The following is a 15,797-nucleotide window of genomic DNA, read 5'->3' on the forward strand; positions in this document are numbered from 1 at the left end:
TATACAAAAGAAGAGCGGCGGAGAGCTGCATTGACTGCGGAGCATAACAAAGCATTTGCCTTGAGTAGGTTGTGACACATGTGGTCCATGCTAAGATGTTCAGGCCTTTTACTCGGCCGTAAGCACTACCTTCACTGTCTCCACGCTTTGTGCGGCTTTATCTACTTCAACTCCCCCCCTCAACAGCATATGTACCCTGTTCATTATGCTGTTGCTTCAAAGTGTGACCTCCGTTCTTCAACACTGTCGCATAGCTCGGGGACCCTGTTCCGTACACTGCTGCCGGTATTTGCAGGTGTAGCCCAGATCTTGCTTGCTGCATTGCCTGCCTCCCAATGGGCTTCGTGAGTACGTCTGCCAAGTTTCTTGTGGTGTCTATGTACCTGATCTGCACCCTTCCCTCTTGTATGTTGTTACGGATGAAGTGATACTTGGTGTCGATGTGCTTAAGCTTCCAGTGCTGTGCTGGGTCCTTACTAACCTGTATGCAACCAGTGTTGTCCGAGTAGACCGTCGGTGTGCCTGTGGCAATGCCAATTGAGCGTAGCAGCTGCTTGAGGAAGAGCACCTCACGTGTTGCTTCCGTGGCTGCAATGAACTCTGCCTCGACAGCGGACAATGACATGCATTTTTGTGTCGCTGACTTCCAGGCTACTGGGTTCCCATACACTAACGCCACTGACCCTGATGTGCTTCTTCTCTGTATGGTGGCATCACTTGCCCAGTTTGCATCGCTGTGTGCAACCAGTGGCTCTTGCGACTCACTTGCCCTATAAACCAATCCAACCTGCCTTGTGCTTTCGAGGTAGCGTAAGACCCTTTGTGCTGCCTGATAATGCTCCTGCGATGGTTCATGCATGTGCCTAGCGAGAACACCCACGGTGAGACTAAGGTCGGGCCGGGTGCTGTTGGCAATCCAGAGCAGCTTGCCAACAATCACCGGATACTCCTTCTGTTGTGCTGCGCTTGTGACAAGGGTTCCCTCCGGTATGCTCTGCATTGGAACCATGGTCGGCTTCGTGCGTTTGTCCAGGTGCTTTGCCAGCACTTGGTCGATGTACCCTGACTGACCAATCGTCATGGTGCGCATCGCACGGTCTCGACTGATTTTGATGCCTAAGAAGTGAGAGACCTCACCACTATCTTCCATCTTCCATCTCTGACCAATCTGCTTCTTAACCTTTAGGACCGTTTCCAGCCGTGGTGCTATGACTAATGTATCATCGACGTAGATGACCACAATGGCCATATCTTCACCCTGTCCCTTGGTGTAGATGCAGGGAGCACACTCTACCTGGAAGAATCCCATGCGTCGCAAAGACCTGTCGAACTCCTGATTCCATTCTCGCCCAGACTGCTTTAGGCCATATAGGCCCTTGACTACCTTGTACACCTTGCCGGGTGCTACTCCTGATCCTTCTGGCAGCTTCATGTAGATTGCTTCCTTTAACGTGGAGTTCAAGTAAGCCATAGTGATGTCCAGAGCATGTACCTCCCAGTTGTTCTGCACTGCTAGTGCTAAGATGGCTCTGATCGCTCCGAGGGGTGCTACTGGAGAGAAGGTTTCTTGGTAGTCGATCCCCTCTCTCTGTGTGAAGCCCCTTGCAACCAGTCGCGCTTTGTGCTTAACAGGTACACCATCAGCGTCAAGCTTCAGCCGAAGCACAACCTTAGAGTCCACAAGTGGTACTCCTGGTGGTTGGTGCACCACCTCCCAAGTCCCCATTGCCTCAAGTCCTTCTAGCTCCTTTCGTATTGCCTCCTTCCAGAGCTGGGCGTCCTCACCATTCATTGCTTCCCCAAGCGTTGGGTCCAGGTTCAGTATTGCTGTGTTGGCGGCACCCACTGTGCTGTCTACGGCTGGTAGGAGATCCTCCACTGCGGCCTCTAATCTGGTCTCCTCCTCTACTATGGCTGGCGTGGCACCCTCCTCCTCAACCTCCACGGTCACCACGGGCCTGACTGCCTCTTGTTGGCGATCACTCCATCCTTTGTCCTCATGGAACGTTGCTGAGTTGCTCCATTGAATTGATGCAGACTGGTCCGGGTTGCAAAACTTCCATGCTTTGTGTTCGTCGTCATACCCAATCATGATGGCTGGCTTTGCTCTAGCTCCGTGCTTGCCTTGCTGGTCCTTCTGTTGAACATGAACCCATGCCAAGCATCCGAAGACTCGCAGTTGCTGGGCCAGCTTGTGCGTGGTGGTTCCATAAAAGGCCTTGTGGGGAATGGTTTTGGTGGCTGACGGGGTAAGGTTCATCACATGTGCTGCTGCTGTGATTGCATACGGCCACAACTCTCTGGGGCAAGCTCGACCAATCAGCATCGAGCGCATCTTTTCTTGGACCGACCTGATTGCTCTCTCTGCCCATCCATTTTGGACGCTGATCCCCAGGATGCTCTTTTGCCACTTGAAACCCTCTTGAGTTTGCCAGTCTTCAGCTGCTATGCTGCACCATTCTCCTCCATTGTTGCTGCGGAGTGTTTTGAGTTTCCTGTCCGTTGCCCATTCCATCCTGGCTACCCACCTCCTCAGCGCCATGAGTGCGGCACTCTTGGTGCAGAGTGGTTCCACATAGATCAGAGAGGAGAAGTCGTCCACAGCAACTAGTGCATAGTGGTAGTTGGCATGTCCTTTGAAATCTGTCATCAGGTCTATGTGTACCAGCTCTAATGGTGCCTCCATTCTTTCTGACTCTGATTGGCCCATCCGTGCTCGAGTCTGTTTTCCTTGGCTGCACGCGTTACAGTGCTTTGACTCATGTTCCATTTCCTCGTCGGTACCTAGGTAATGAGCCCGGATTTGTCTTGTTTTGTCTCATCCTGGGTGTCCAAACCTCTCATGCCATAGGTAGCTGTCTTGATGCTTCGTGTCCTTATTGCCCTCTGGGGCATTATCTAGTTTTCCTGTGTTCTGGTTGTCCTCTGGGACATCGTCGAGTGTCTCTTCCAACTCCAGGGCTAGTGCCTTTCCCTGTACTTCGAACCGCCCTTTTCTTCTGTTCCTCTTGTATTGTACTTGGGTACCATCGTTCTGCTTTATGGTAGTTCCAAACTCATCAAAGATTACTCATGCACCATTCTCGATCAAGCCTTGTACAGACAATAAGTTAGCATTCAGTTTCGGTACATAAAGCACATCCAATAGTTGGATGGTGGCCTCACCGACCCGAAGGGAGGCATCTCCTATAGCCTTCACCTGAAGCTTTTCATCCCCTGCCGTACTGATTTGGCCGACCTTGTTCGTTGAGGTGAGCAGCATTCTCTCATCATTTACCATATGATGGGTTGCACCTGAATCGATGATCCAGGTGTCGCATGCTGATTGCTCGCCCCTGTCGACTGCTAGAAAGGTGCACCCGAGTTCCTAGTGGTTCACTTCTTGTGCCGGATTGGGGGTGGGTCCATCTCTACTAGGTGCGGGGTTATTGTTGGTGTTCGTGCAGTTTCGAGCAATGTGATTAGGTCCTCCACAAGCGTAGCACTTTGGAGGGGCCAAGGGGTTGTGAGGATCGCGCCTGCCTCTGGGTCCTTGCTCCGCCTGGTCCGTGCTTGTGGCAACCCTTGCTGCTCCTCTAATACGGCCGGTGACCTCACCATCCTGCTGTTTCTTGGCGAGTGCGTGGTAGGCTTCGTCATATTTACAGTCTGGTCTGGCCGTTTTCAGTGCATCGACGGCGTTGGCATAGAACCAATCTTGGGCCGTGCAGCAATAGAGAGTTGATTTCTTGAGGTCCTCGTCGAAACGCTTTCCCAGGCGTGCCGCATCGTTCCAGATCGAATCGAGTTCCTTGCCTAGCCTGACAACGTCTCGATTGTGCAAGCGCACTGTGTGAATACGATCCTGCAGTCCTGCTCGCTTTACAGCGTCGTTCAACGTTAGTGCCTTCTTGAGTTTGGCATAGAGTGTGTTACCGAGTTGGACTTCTTCATCCACTCCCCTGACGGTGTAGGTGTCGATACGGCTGTCTGGACTGTTGTCACAGCAGGCGTGGATGAGGCCCACGAGGGCTTTATCCAAGTCTTCGTCGTATTCCTCGTTTCCAGGCGCTACCGTGCCATACAGTATCTCCTTCGCATTATGTACTCTTTGGAGGCAGTCGATGAAGGTAGGTTCCCAAGTGTGCCAGTTGCTGTCGCTGAGCTTCTTGATGTGCGCAATGGCGCTCGACACCTCCTTGGGGATCTTCTCGGTTTCCCTGCGCGGGGTCTGGTTGCTAATGCTGATGAGACCCATAGCTCGTACGATTGCTTCCTCTGCCGATAGTGCCGGGTTCGCCAGCTGGAGGATCCTGACTACCTGCATGAGCCATCCTTCCTCCTGTCCATTGCTTGTGGTCGTTTGATCATCATCGCCCCTTCCCATCTGTCCAGCTCTTGTCGATGGCGGCATTGCGTTGAGTGTCAGACTCTTAATCAGTTGAAGTCATTCGTCAGTGTGTTGGAGTCATTCGTCAGCGTGTTGGGGTTGAGGTGTCTTTGTTGATGATGGTGGTAGGAGAGAGAGAGAGCGAGAGAGCTAGGAGTCTATATATACAAAAGAAGAGCAGCGGAGAGCTGCATTGACTGCGGAGCATAACAAAGCATTTGCCTTGAGTAGGTTGTGACACATGTGGTCCGTGCTAAGATGTTCAGGCCTTTTACTCGGCCGTAAGCACTACCTTCACTGTCTCCACGCTTTGTGCGGCTTTATCTACTTCAACTAGATTTTGGCTTCAGGCGCTCGAAGCAGCAACCTGTCAGCGGTTGCGTGCCTAAAACCTGAGATCAGTAGTAGTATCTGTACTATCACCGATTCTGTCAAATTATGCGACAGCACTAATGGTATTTCGATTCTTAGTGAAATATGCAACAGAGCCTTCTCTGTCACCTTTCTCATTAGAATCTGTAGTTGTATTATCATTGTGACAGATTTCGACTAACTGCTGTGGACACTCCATCCAGAGGTAGCTCGGCACAATCAAACTATAATAAGACTCTAAGTGAGCTTGATACTGACACCAATGGTCTGGTGTGGGTATGGAATGTTGACACCGACACGAGTGTCCAGTGTGTCGACTAAATGCTTGAAGTGATCCCCAGGCTGCAGTGGACGTCTGCCTTCAGTTCTATGATTATCTGGACTGCTGGTTGCTACAAACTGCCTTTGGACGTCAGGAAATGGTGATACAACACACACACTTCAATGAGGAGCAATCTGTTGATTACTACTTATGCTGACTGTGAACTAATGTTACTTATTGCTTGAAGTAATACTAGTTGCTTGATGAGTGTAGAGTGGATGCCCATCCACTTGACCATTTGTGACGAGGAGGTAGGACTATATACCTCTTCGCAGTGTCACCAGTGACACTGCTCCTGCTCCTTCTCTCCAGAGATTACCCTCTTCGTCGAGTACTGCACAGGGATCTCCAAAGAGGCACCTCCTCTGTATCAAACCTTGTCCCTCCTGTCTTTCCTGAGCTGTGTCAACTTCATTGACACTGCTCCTCTTCTTCATGTCCCCTTTGCCAGTGTCCTATACACAGATCTCCTTCCTTTGACCAGTGACAGTTCTCTTCTACTCCTGTTCTGTGGCCCCTGAGTGGTAACTGACCGCATGTCACTGAGCTCAGTCCCTCTCGCATGTGAATCATTGTATGGACAACCTTGCTACCGATCTCCACAGAATCTGCCACAAGGTCTCACTTGTCGCAGATTCTGGTGGGGTTCATGATATCGATGATGCTCGTGCCGATTCCGCTGTGATCTGCCATAGAGCTGATTCTACTGCCGATCTCGGTGAACTCTGTCACAGCTCCTACGATCTACCCGATTCCACGATTCCTGCGCTACCTTCATATGAACTTCGGTCTTTCCTCATACTGCGCACCCAGGCCCATGACACAACCCTGCCCAATACTGAGCGCCAGATACATCTATATACACTCAAGTGCTTTCTCGATCATGCATACTTTGATCGGCTCATCAATGAGCTCAAATCTATAGCCGATCGGCTTCCGGAAAAGTTTGTTGATAGCTTCTTGCACGTTTCCGGCTCCGGAGCTGATCGCTCTGCAAGTCTCAGAAAAAGGTTTGACGCTGAAACTCTCTTGACATGCATCGAGAAATCTGCCTTTTTTCAACCTACCTTTGACCCTGTTGACTGCCTTGCACTTGTCTTGCAGCATGCTTTCATCCCAGGTTACCGCCGCTAAGCAGGCGAGCTTGCTATTTGGCGATGGGGATTCGCTTGACACACTCTTGTTGTCATCTTTATCGATGTGATTGATTTTGACACTGATAGAGTTGGAGCTGGACCAGTCAATAGCTTCTGCACTGTCATATCATTGCTTCAATGGGTTCCTCTTCCATCTTCCATATGCATTAATTCATCGCTCCCTCCTTTTGTTTTTCCTTAATGTCCCATGTTGTGTCGTTTGCCACACCGAATGAGACGTTTCCACAATGCGTGACTCGACAAGGACCATGTCTTATCTTTGAGTTGTACCTTGGATTAATCAAGTCATTGTCTCCCATTCTGACCAACACTTTGCCCGATCCGATCGACTCTGCCGATTTTGGCGATACGCGCACGAAGAAACCCTTGCGAAGAATAGAACAGATTATTTCCAGATCGGGATCAGATTGGATTCAGATTTCGCCGATCAGGAAGCGGAAAGCGCCATTTTTTTTGTTTTTTTTTGTTTTTGTTTTTTTTTGTTTTTTTTTGTTTTTTTTTGTTTTTTTGTTTTTTTTTGTTTTTTTGTTTTTTTTTGTTTTGTTTTTTGGTGTCTCTGTGTGTCTGAGTCTGTGTCGTTGTCGTTGTCGTTGTCGTCGTCGTCGTTGTCGTTGTCGTTATCGTTGTCGTTCAAAGAGAAAGCGAAAGGGAAACGTCTTGCAAGTCGATTCAACCTCGCTCGGATCTCGAAAGTGTCACAGTCTACTGAATCGACAAGGACTGAGCCTTGCTCTTTCAGACGCTTGCTCTCACCCTCCTGCCGCGGCTAGAAGAACGTTACTCCCCGCCTTGCAACTGCACGCGCTCGTCAAGATGGACCGTCCACGTAGGTCGGCACGTCAATCGATGTCAGGCCATCAGTCTCCTGCCCCAACATCGACGTCATATGGCTCATCAGCAGCGGCGATCCCCTCGAACATGGTCCCTCCAGCAGCGATGGCAAATGGCACCTCGAGCTCGTCGCGGTACCAAGCTTCGAGCTATGCATCGCCAGCCGCCTACCACAACCAACTTGCTCACACGCCATCCGGTTCGGGCAGTAGTCTTATTCAAGCAGGCTCAGCTCTTTTGCCGCAGCAGCAGCACATGTCAACTCCGCATCCATCCTTTCCGCAGCCAATGCCGCACGACTCTCAAACTGCCAGTCAGCTAGCTCTGCAGTCCTTACCGAATGTCTACTTTCTCGGTCGAGGTTCAGCGCCGATCGCACCAGGAACATCGGCAGCTCCACCACGACCTTTTGGAACAGCAGCTTCAACAGCCACCATCCCACAAGCCATGTACAGCACATTCCCTGCTCGTATGAAAGCCGGCACAACCAACTTGCTCCAATCCATGCCGCAGTCAGAATGGTACGATCCATCTGGTAAACCGCTTGACCCGCTCAGCACACCAGGCTATGACTCTCCCCATGCAGCTACCTCCTATCGTTCCTCACGAGTCAGTGGACGTAGCAGGCGTGCTGCAGCTGGCTTCGTCCGCTATGCTGAAGCGGCAAGCTCCGATGACGAGTTCGAAGAAGACATGTCGCGCGCAGGCACAGAAGACGATGCCGCCTCTCGAGGTCTCAAGCGAGGTCTGCAAGATGAACAACACGATTCATCCAAAGCCTATCTTGCTCTTCCACCACCTGCGTCCAGAATGGTAGCAAAACGCGTCTTTCATCGCACTAACCACGTCTATCACAACCATGACGATCTAGAACGGCAGGCAGGCAGAAACGAGATCTTGGTACCGATCAAAATCGACCTCGAAGCAGAACAGTACCGCATCAAAGACTCTTTTACGTGGAACATGAACGAACGACTCATCTCACCTCACCATTTCGCCAAGCTCTTACTGGAAGACTTGGACATTCCAGTCGAACCTTATGCTACGCAGATCATGAACCTCATCAACCAGCAGATCGAAGATGCAACGGGTGTAGCTGATATTGAGTTGGAGCCTGCCGCGGGGGGGATCTGGGCTTCTGCCCGTCTCGCTGGCAAACAAGGCGAGTTGTCGTTGCCGCTTTCTGAACAAAGTCACTACGATCCTTTGGAGGAAGCGACAAAGGAAGCCAGATCATGGAATTGGGGTCTCGAGAGGTCTGATGAGCAACAACGAGCATGGCGAAAGCAAATGGCCAAACGACTCCATACAGGCCAAGGCTTGGGTGATTTCGAAGATGATCTGCGTGTCATTGTTGATTATGAGGTACAGATTTTAAGGCACATGCTGAGGGACAGGTTGGAGTGGGATCTCTGCTCGCCCCTTACGCCGGAATCGTTTGCGAGTAAGCTTTGCGATGATTTGGCATTGTCAGGCGAGGCTCAGGCGTTGATTGCGAATAGTGTACGGGAACAGCTCATCAATCATAAGCGTGCTGCGTTGGAGTTGGGTCTTGCCGGCAGTGGTAGGCTGATTAAGCAGAAGGAGAACGAGATTCAGGCCGCTTGGGCAGAGTTGCATGCGGAGAAATTGGAGAAGCAGAGAAACAAGTTGGACAAGGGAGGTACCATGTCGGAGCCTCAGTCGCATGTTCAGTCGGTGGATGCTACGAGGGAGCCATCTGTGCAGCCTAGTGTTGCTGCTGATGACCTTGGTACTAGTCAAGATGGCGGGGCAAAGGAGGAGGATATCCGCGCTTCAGTGGACGGAGCTGGTGGTGGTGGTGGTGGTGGTGAGCAAGGTGAGGACGACGAAGAAGATGTCGAAACTCTCCATCTCACCGCTACTGCCACAGCGGCACCCACACGAGAAGGCACTTGCACACCCGCCATCCAACCACGCTCCTCCTCTCTCAACATTCCAGCTACTCGCTCCTCCGCTCGTCTATCGGAAAAGTTATCCGAAGCTGCCACGGCCTCTGACGCCACCAGCACCAGCCAACCAAAACTTAGCGCCGCGCAACGACTTCACAACGCCTCGTACACTCTCCGAGAAATCCTCTCGCGTGGTCCGAGACCCTTGGAGGCGATTTGGAGAGATTGGCACGAGTCTCGAGAGTTCGGCCCACTGTTGGAAAGACTGAGTGATGATGATCTTGAGAAGCTGGAAGAGGCTAACATTAGGGCCTCTAGAAGGAATAGGAGGGAAGCTGCTAGATCCTTTGGCGGTAGGAGGAGGCGATGATCGCTCAGTAAAATGCCAAACAAACTCTCGAACCACACACACACATATACACATACACACATATACACATATACACATACACACATACACACATACACACATACACACATACACACATACACACATACACACATACACACATACACACATACACACATACACACATACACACATACACACATACACACATACACACATACACACATACACACATACACACATACACACACAGCTCGAAAGGGTTGAGAATGATGCTTTGACTGATCGTATTGAGCTTGAGAATCTTATCGAGTGTGTCAAGTGTTGTTTGTAATACAGTTGTGAGAAACTAGAAAGGAGTTGAGCATTGGCGAGCGCGGTATAAGCAGTGTTTACCGCAACCAGATGCGCTTGGTGTAGGTAGCAAACGGTAACACCATCGTTGCTCTTCCCGCTTCGCTTGGCTTGGCTTGGCTTGGCTTGGCTTGGATTGGGTTGGGCTGCATTTATCGGCCACCGAAGCCACCAGAACTACCATGGGAAGTAGCATTCTGAGGCTGCTTAGCATCGTTAGTTGTGCTGTAAGCTTCCTTATGGCTCGCTGTCTGCAACTGACCCCTTTCGAGGATGTGCGTCACTACATCGACGTCCTTGTGAGTATCGAAAACGGTATCGAGCAACTGTTTGCTTGGGCGGCCCATGATTCCTTGAGCACCGGTACCGGTGTGGAAAACGTCGAAAGAATCAACGACTTCTGCGAGAGGGATGGTCTTGTCACCTGCGATCCACTTTTTGAACTCTTCGCCGTTGACGATGACCATAAACTCGTCGGTGGATTGAGAGTCGGGCTTGAATACGACTTTGTGGAAGGTCTTCATTTTCGTTTTGTTTTGTTTTGTTTTGTTTTGTTTTGTTTTTTTTTGGGTACGACTGGAGAGAGGTGTGTGTGGTGGAAAGAGAAGAAGAAAGGAGGCGAGGAGGAGCAAGGGTCTGTTTAAGTAGGGGAGAGAGCGAGTGACGCAGATGGCCCGTGCCCCTCTCTCTTGCTGCCCATTCGCTCCACATTACTGTCCAAGCAGGAGCCACAAGAGCAGTGTCTGGCTGAGGGCTCAGTAATTTGGCTGCAAAATCATATAATAACGCCTTTTGAGTGATCGTCGCCACTGACACCCTTGCTGCAAGCTCTGCCTCGCGCCTCCATATCCCACTTGACTAACGACAAAAGGCTGTAAGAAAGGGTATATTTCATCAAACATCGTCAAGTGATTACGTCATAACAGCGTCCATCAAGGTGGTGTGCTCTGGTCAATGCTCATCTTGGATGGAGTACGGCAGTGTTGAGGAGAACGCTGGTTCGGATGCTTCTGTTCTGCTTCATCTACCGTCGAGTTTGCTTTGACCGACTCGCTGCCCTCTTCGGATCCATCTTTTAGCGCTTCTCTGGCATGGCAAGGCGATTCAGCAGGATCAGAAAAAGAGTTCGGACCAGCAAAAGAGTTGGGACCAGCAAAAGAATTCGGACCAGCAAAAGGATCCGGACCAGCATCATAGACCGAGGAAACAGGTCGCGAAGCAGGGCCAACCTTGGCTGCTCTACTCAGCGGACCGTTAGCATCTTGTTCGATGATGCTTAGTACTTGGCAGAGTCTGCTCGTTGCTGTTTGGCCTTCGGCGGCATCCTTGTTGGCCAACTGGATCGTTTGTGTTGCAAGGGTGAGAGTGGGATGTTGTTCTTGCTCTTGCGTGCGACCGTCTTGACTCGCATGCTGTTCTCTCGAAAGCAGTTGTTCGAAATCGACACTTTCCGAGCCGAACAGTCCGCCTGAAGCAGTGGGAGAGCTGCCATTCGAGGTGGAGACAGCTGTAGTTGCTTCTGAGACCGCTGAAAGAGCGAGTAGTGAGTCTCTGGCCAAATGAGTAGGTCCGTTGAGGGAGGTACTCTTGCTGCTGCGAGAAGCTTTAGGTGTAGTAGCTGTCGAAGCACTTGCGCCTTTGTTCGCCTTGGGAGTAGAAGACGAGGGTAAGTGATCGGTTGCACTTTGACCAGCATGCGTGGGTGTTGCTGTTGCCGAAGCTTGAGCCGCTCTCCAAAGTCCTTTACTCGGCGTTGAAGGAGACATGATGTCTGCTGGTAAAACACTTTTGCTCTTTCCCCCGACCACACCTGTTGGAGTAGGTTTGGCATCCTGCCTCCTAACATCAGCATGCGTAAGGCTGGTTTCATTCGTCGTCGCCGCAGCCTCGGTACTTGTATCATGAACACTATTCGCCCCTGAACTCAACAAGGAGATCGGTGGGAGAATGCTAAAAATCTCACCATCCTGTTTGGCAGGACCATAACTACCAAATGGATCCGGAATCGTTGCCAGCATGGCCTCCAACACTGGATCGTTCAAGCCTTTCGAACTGATCCTCTCCGAGATTTCAATCTGACTGCGAACAACCAAAGCAACTTTGCTCTCGATAAACTGCCACACCTCTTGTTCTGCATCCAATACCTCGTTGTAGTACTGCGCTTTGAGTTGGTCGATAGCGTCGACGTGGGATTGAAGTTCGGCAAGAGCACGACGAAAAGAGTTGAGATCGCGTTCCTTTTTCCTGCCTGCCCTGTTGTTCCTGGCTTCTGCTTGCTTCAATTGTTTGGATCTGGAGGCGACAGCTTTGTCGTGGGACACTTGTCGATCTGTACAAGCGGAGCGATAGGTGTCGTAGTGACTGAGAAGGGGGATGGAAAAGTCCTTCCAGAAGGTATCGCAGAGGACTTGTTCGTAGTTGCTTTTGAGGAAATGCAACCCACTTGCTGCCTGCAGTGCAGGACCGGATTCGTGGGCGCCTTTGACTCGTGCACATGTTTCCAGAGCACAGCCGAGGTCCGAGGAGGCTTTCGCCATGGCTAGCATTGCAGAGGTATAGGCTTTGGCAGAAGCGAGAAGCGCTTCGTAGGCAGCGAGCGAGGTGCGGAGGTCTGCTCGCGTGATCAGCACGGCTGGTCGAGAGGGCAAGTCGAGCGAGGCTCGTGTTGTGGTGGAGAGCGAGGGTGAGGGCGGGGCTTGTGGAAAGGCTTGGTCGCAACTGTCATGAGGCATTTGGAGAGAGCGAATCGAGTGTGGCCGTGGCATCATGAGCAGGTGCGACGGTGACGATGATGATCGCCCCGAACTGAGATGGTGTTGGTCGAAGAGAAAGGAGGAGGAGGAGGAGGAGAAGGAGCAACAATAACACAGATTTGAGTGCAATTAACCCCCTGCTTCTGGCAGTCTCGGCCCATGTGTTGGCAACATTCACCGCAATTCTGTGAGGCTATTTGGCGTGGAGCAAACAAGATCCATCCTTTCTTCCTATCTCTGACATCCACCCAACACCAACATTCGCCGAGGTGGACAGTAATATAGATTGCTCCTCACATCCTTCTCCACTCTCACATCCTTCTCCACTCTCACATCCCCGACCTCTTTCTCGTTACTCGGGACCACCTCCCGTCAAGCCTGCTGCAAAGAATGGAGAGGATTCAAGTCGGAGTAGCGGCAATGGACCGCAAAGCTCGCTCGAAACCCATGCAGAACATCCTCAATCGACTCATCAGTACGAAAGAATTCGACGTTACCATCTTTGGCGAAAAAGTGATTCTCGACGAACCTGTTCAGGATTGGCCTATGGTGGATGTTCTGATTTCTTTCTTCTCCACGGGCTTCCCACTGGATAAAGCGATCTCCTATGCCGACTTACGCAAGCCTGTTCTTGTCAACGATCTTCGTCTGCAACAGGTGCTGTGGGATCGAAGAGCCGTGCTTTCTGTCTTGGACAGTGTCGGTGTAGCCACTCCCAGGCGTTTGCAGGTTGATAGGGATGGCGGACCTGATCTCGAGGATAGCATTCTCCAGGATTTAAAGACTAGAGTAGGCGCGGATTTGAACAAGGATAGAGAGCCCAAACAGTGTAGGCTGGATGATTATGATCACTTGTCCATCGGTGGGCAAAAGATTTCCAAGCCTTTTGTGGAGAAGCCGGTTTCGGGGGAGGATCATAATATTCATATCTATTTTGCTAAGGCCAGAGGTGGCGGTGGTCGAAGGTTGTTCCGTAAAGTCGGCAACAAATCGTCTGAATACGATCCCAATCTGGTCGAGCCACGCACTGATGGCTCGTACATCTATGAGCAGTTTATGGACGTAGACAATGCCGAAGATATCAAAGTCTATACGATCGGTCCACACTTTGTTCATGCTGAAACACGCAAGTCCCCCGTAGTCGACGGTGTGGTCAAGCGAAACCCAGATGGAAAGGAGATTCGCTACATTACCAAACTCAGCGATGAAGAGGTCAAGATGGCAACGGCCATTTCGAAAGCGTTCAAGCAGAACATTTGCGGATTCGATCTGTTGCGAGTTGGTGGCAAGAGTTATGTGATTGACGTTAACGGATGGAGTTTTGTCAAAGGTAATGACTTTTACTATGACAAATGTGCCGAGATCTTAGGTCGCTTCTGCAAGGCGAATGTTGTGAGACGAGCGATTGGCAGTGGAGTTAGTGGATGCGGTAGTTCAAGTCCTAGGGAGAGGGAGAGGTCTACTTGGAACTTGAAGGCTTCCGTCACTGTTTTCAGGCATGGTGATCGAACACCGAAGCAGAAGCTAAAGAGGTCCTTTAAGCCTTCCGAGACTTGGGCTGCTCCGCTTATTGCCCTCTTACAAGGTCGCAGGGAGGAGATCATCCTTCGCACCCAACTCGAGCTCGTTTCTACAGCTGCATCCGAAGCTCTCGCTCTTCCCGGTGCAAATAGGCAAGACCTGGAATTGATCATGCAACTCATCAACCGCAAAAAGGACATGCCGGGAACGAAAGTTCAAATCAAACCCAGCTTCGACAAGGGATCAGGCGATCTGTGTAAGATGCAACTCATCATCAAATGGGGTGGTGAGTTCTCCCATGCTGCCCGCCACCAGGCCAAGGACTTTGGTAATAACATGAGGAAGGATATGATCATTATGAATGCCGATGCGCTATCCAACTGCACCGTCTATACTTCTTCTGAGCGCAGGGTTACTGCTTCAGCCGAGATCTTTGCCGCTGCCTTTTTGGACGAGTCGAGCGGGGAGAAGGAGATGATCATCCGTAAAGACTTGTTGGATGATTCGAATGCGGCCAAGGATGTGATGGATGTGGTTAAGCAGAAGCTCAAAGCTAGTCTCAGGCCTGATAGTGCGGAAGCGAACAGGGTGCCCGAGGATTGGCCCGAGGATCTTCCACCACCGGCAAAGTTAGCTTTGGAGATCGCAAGGCTGTTAGGCAAATTGCGCGAGCTTATGCGACAGAACTACAAGACGTTGGGTAAAGGAATTGAGAGGATCCAAACGAGGTGGTGTACTCACGAAACACCGCAGTTGTTCAGGGAAAGGTGGGAGAAGCTGTTTAACGATTTCGAAGAGGATCCACATGACCCCTCTCGATCATCCGAGCTATATGATATGCTGTCTCACGATGGACTGCACAACCGGCAGTTTGTCGAGGCAGTATTCGCCGACCCGGCCGTGAGGGAGGAAGAGGTGGACCAACGTCTGATCCACCTGCACGACCTATACCGCAAAGCGTTGGCTCTATTCTCCTTCATCTGTCCACGCGAGTACGGTATTACAGCGGAAGAAAAGGAAGAGATCGGATTCCTAACTTCAATGCCTCTCCTCAAGAACATCGTTGAAGATCTCAAGGGCAGCAAAGAAAGCAAAGGCATTTGCAGTCTTTACTTTACCAAAGAGTCTCATATCCACACATTGCTCAACCTTGTTTTGGCTTCGGAACTCAACGTTGTGATGGCCAAGAGTCCACCGTTGGACTACTTTGCAAGTATCACTTTCGAAGTCTACGAGCGAAACTCGAACACGGCTGCTTCAAGTGCTTCTTGGATTGCGCCGGGAAGCGCTAGTAATAGTCTGCACAAGAGTCCATCGACCTCTTCTCTTGCAACTAGTCGTGCAAGTCAGGGGCAACAACAGTATTCGCTCCTCATCAGCGTTTCCGAAGGTGCTCATTCGAGTAATATCCTCAGTATCAACTTGGATGCTAGACACGCCCTCACTCCGTTGCCAAGACGGCCACTGACGACGCATATGGACTTTGACCAAGCAATGAGCAAGTTGGAGGCGCACAGCAGCCGTGATAGCAGGGTAGAGAGGGGCATGGTCGAGGGTTCGACCGTCTTCTTTGGTCAAGAGGATCCAGATCGTCAGTTTATGCCAATCAAGAATCGAAGGGATAGCGTGGATACTGATCGAAGCTCTGTTCGACAGGGATAAACGATACCTTTCCCTCCAATGCAGCTCTCATCTCTCACTTGAAGCCACCAAAACCAAAACCAAAACAACAAAAAATTGACCCTGTCGACAAGCTTGTCACTGCTGCAAACGCTCGATAGTCAAATCTTTACTCGTCCAGTCATATGAGAGAGGAGTGTGTTTTATTAGATTACATTACCAAGTGCGAAAATTGG

The 15,797-nt window shown here is 50.8% G+C and overlaps 5 protein-coding genes across 5 annotated transcripts; 2 read left to right on the forward strand and 3 right to left on the reverse strand.

Annotated features, from left to right (window-relative positions):
• Window positions 1–166: 166 nt before the first annotated feature.
• UHO2_07057 (uncharacterized protein) lies at window positions 167–4,393 on the reverse strand (the record flags this gene model as incomplete). Its single annotated transcript, XM_041556513.1, has 4 exons — window positions 167–2,807; window positions 2,838–3,037; window positions 3,131–3,342; window positions 3,415–4,393. 4 exons carry the CDS (start codon window positions 4,391–4,393, stop codon window positions 167–169), a joined length of 4,032 nt encoding a protein of 1,343 aa, XP_041412447.1.
• A 2,640-nt stretch (window positions 4,394–7,033) lies between these two features.
• UHO2_07058 (uncharacterized protein) lies at window positions 7,034–9,334 on the forward strand (the record flags this gene model as incomplete). Its single annotated transcript, XM_041556514.1, has 1 exon — window positions 7,034–9,334. The coding sequence occupies one exon, from the start codon at window positions 7,034–7,036 to the stop codon at window positions 9,332–9,334; it is 2,301 nt and encodes a 766-aa protein (XP_041412448.1).
• A 485-nt stretch (window positions 9,335–9,819) lies between these two features.
• UHO2_07059 (uncharacterized protein) lies at window positions 9,820–10,191 on the reverse strand (the record flags this gene model as incomplete). The annotated part of the gene is made up of 1 exon (XM_041556515.1): window positions 9,820–10,191. The coding sequence occupies one exon, from the start codon at window positions 10,189–10,191 to the stop codon at window positions 9,820–9,822; it is 372 nt and encodes a 123-aa protein (XP_041412449.1).
• A 408-nt stretch (window positions 10,192–10,599) lies between these two features.
• Window positions 10,600–12,432, reverse strand: UHO2_07060 (uncharacterized protein; the record flags this gene model as incomplete). The annotated part of the gene is made up of 1 exon (XM_041556516.1): window positions 10,600–12,432. The coding sequence occupies one exon, from the start codon at window positions 12,430–12,432 to the stop codon at window positions 10,600–10,602; it is 1,833 nt and encodes a 610-aa protein (XP_041412450.1).
• Window positions 12,433–12,810: 378 nt separating this feature from the next.
• UHO2_07061 (putative VIP1 - actin cytoskeleton organization and biogenesis-related protein) lies at window positions 12,811–15,603 on the forward strand (the record flags this gene model as incomplete). Its single annotated transcript, XM_041556517.1, has 1 exon — window positions 12,811–15,603. One exon carries the CDS (start codon window positions 12,811–12,813, stop codon window positions 15,601–15,603), a length of 2,793 nt encoding a protein of 930 aa, XP_041412451.1.
• Between the last annotated feature and the right edge of the window lie 194 nt (window positions 15,604–15,797).

Source organism: Ustilago hordei, assembly GCF_900519145.1.
Source record: "Ustilago hordei strain Uho2 genome assembly, contig: UHO2_contig_23, whole genome shotgun sequence".
Taxonomy (NCBI): Eukaryota; Fungi; Basidiomycota; class Ustilaginomycetes; order Ustilaginales; family Ustilaginaceae; genus Ustilago; species Ustilago hordei.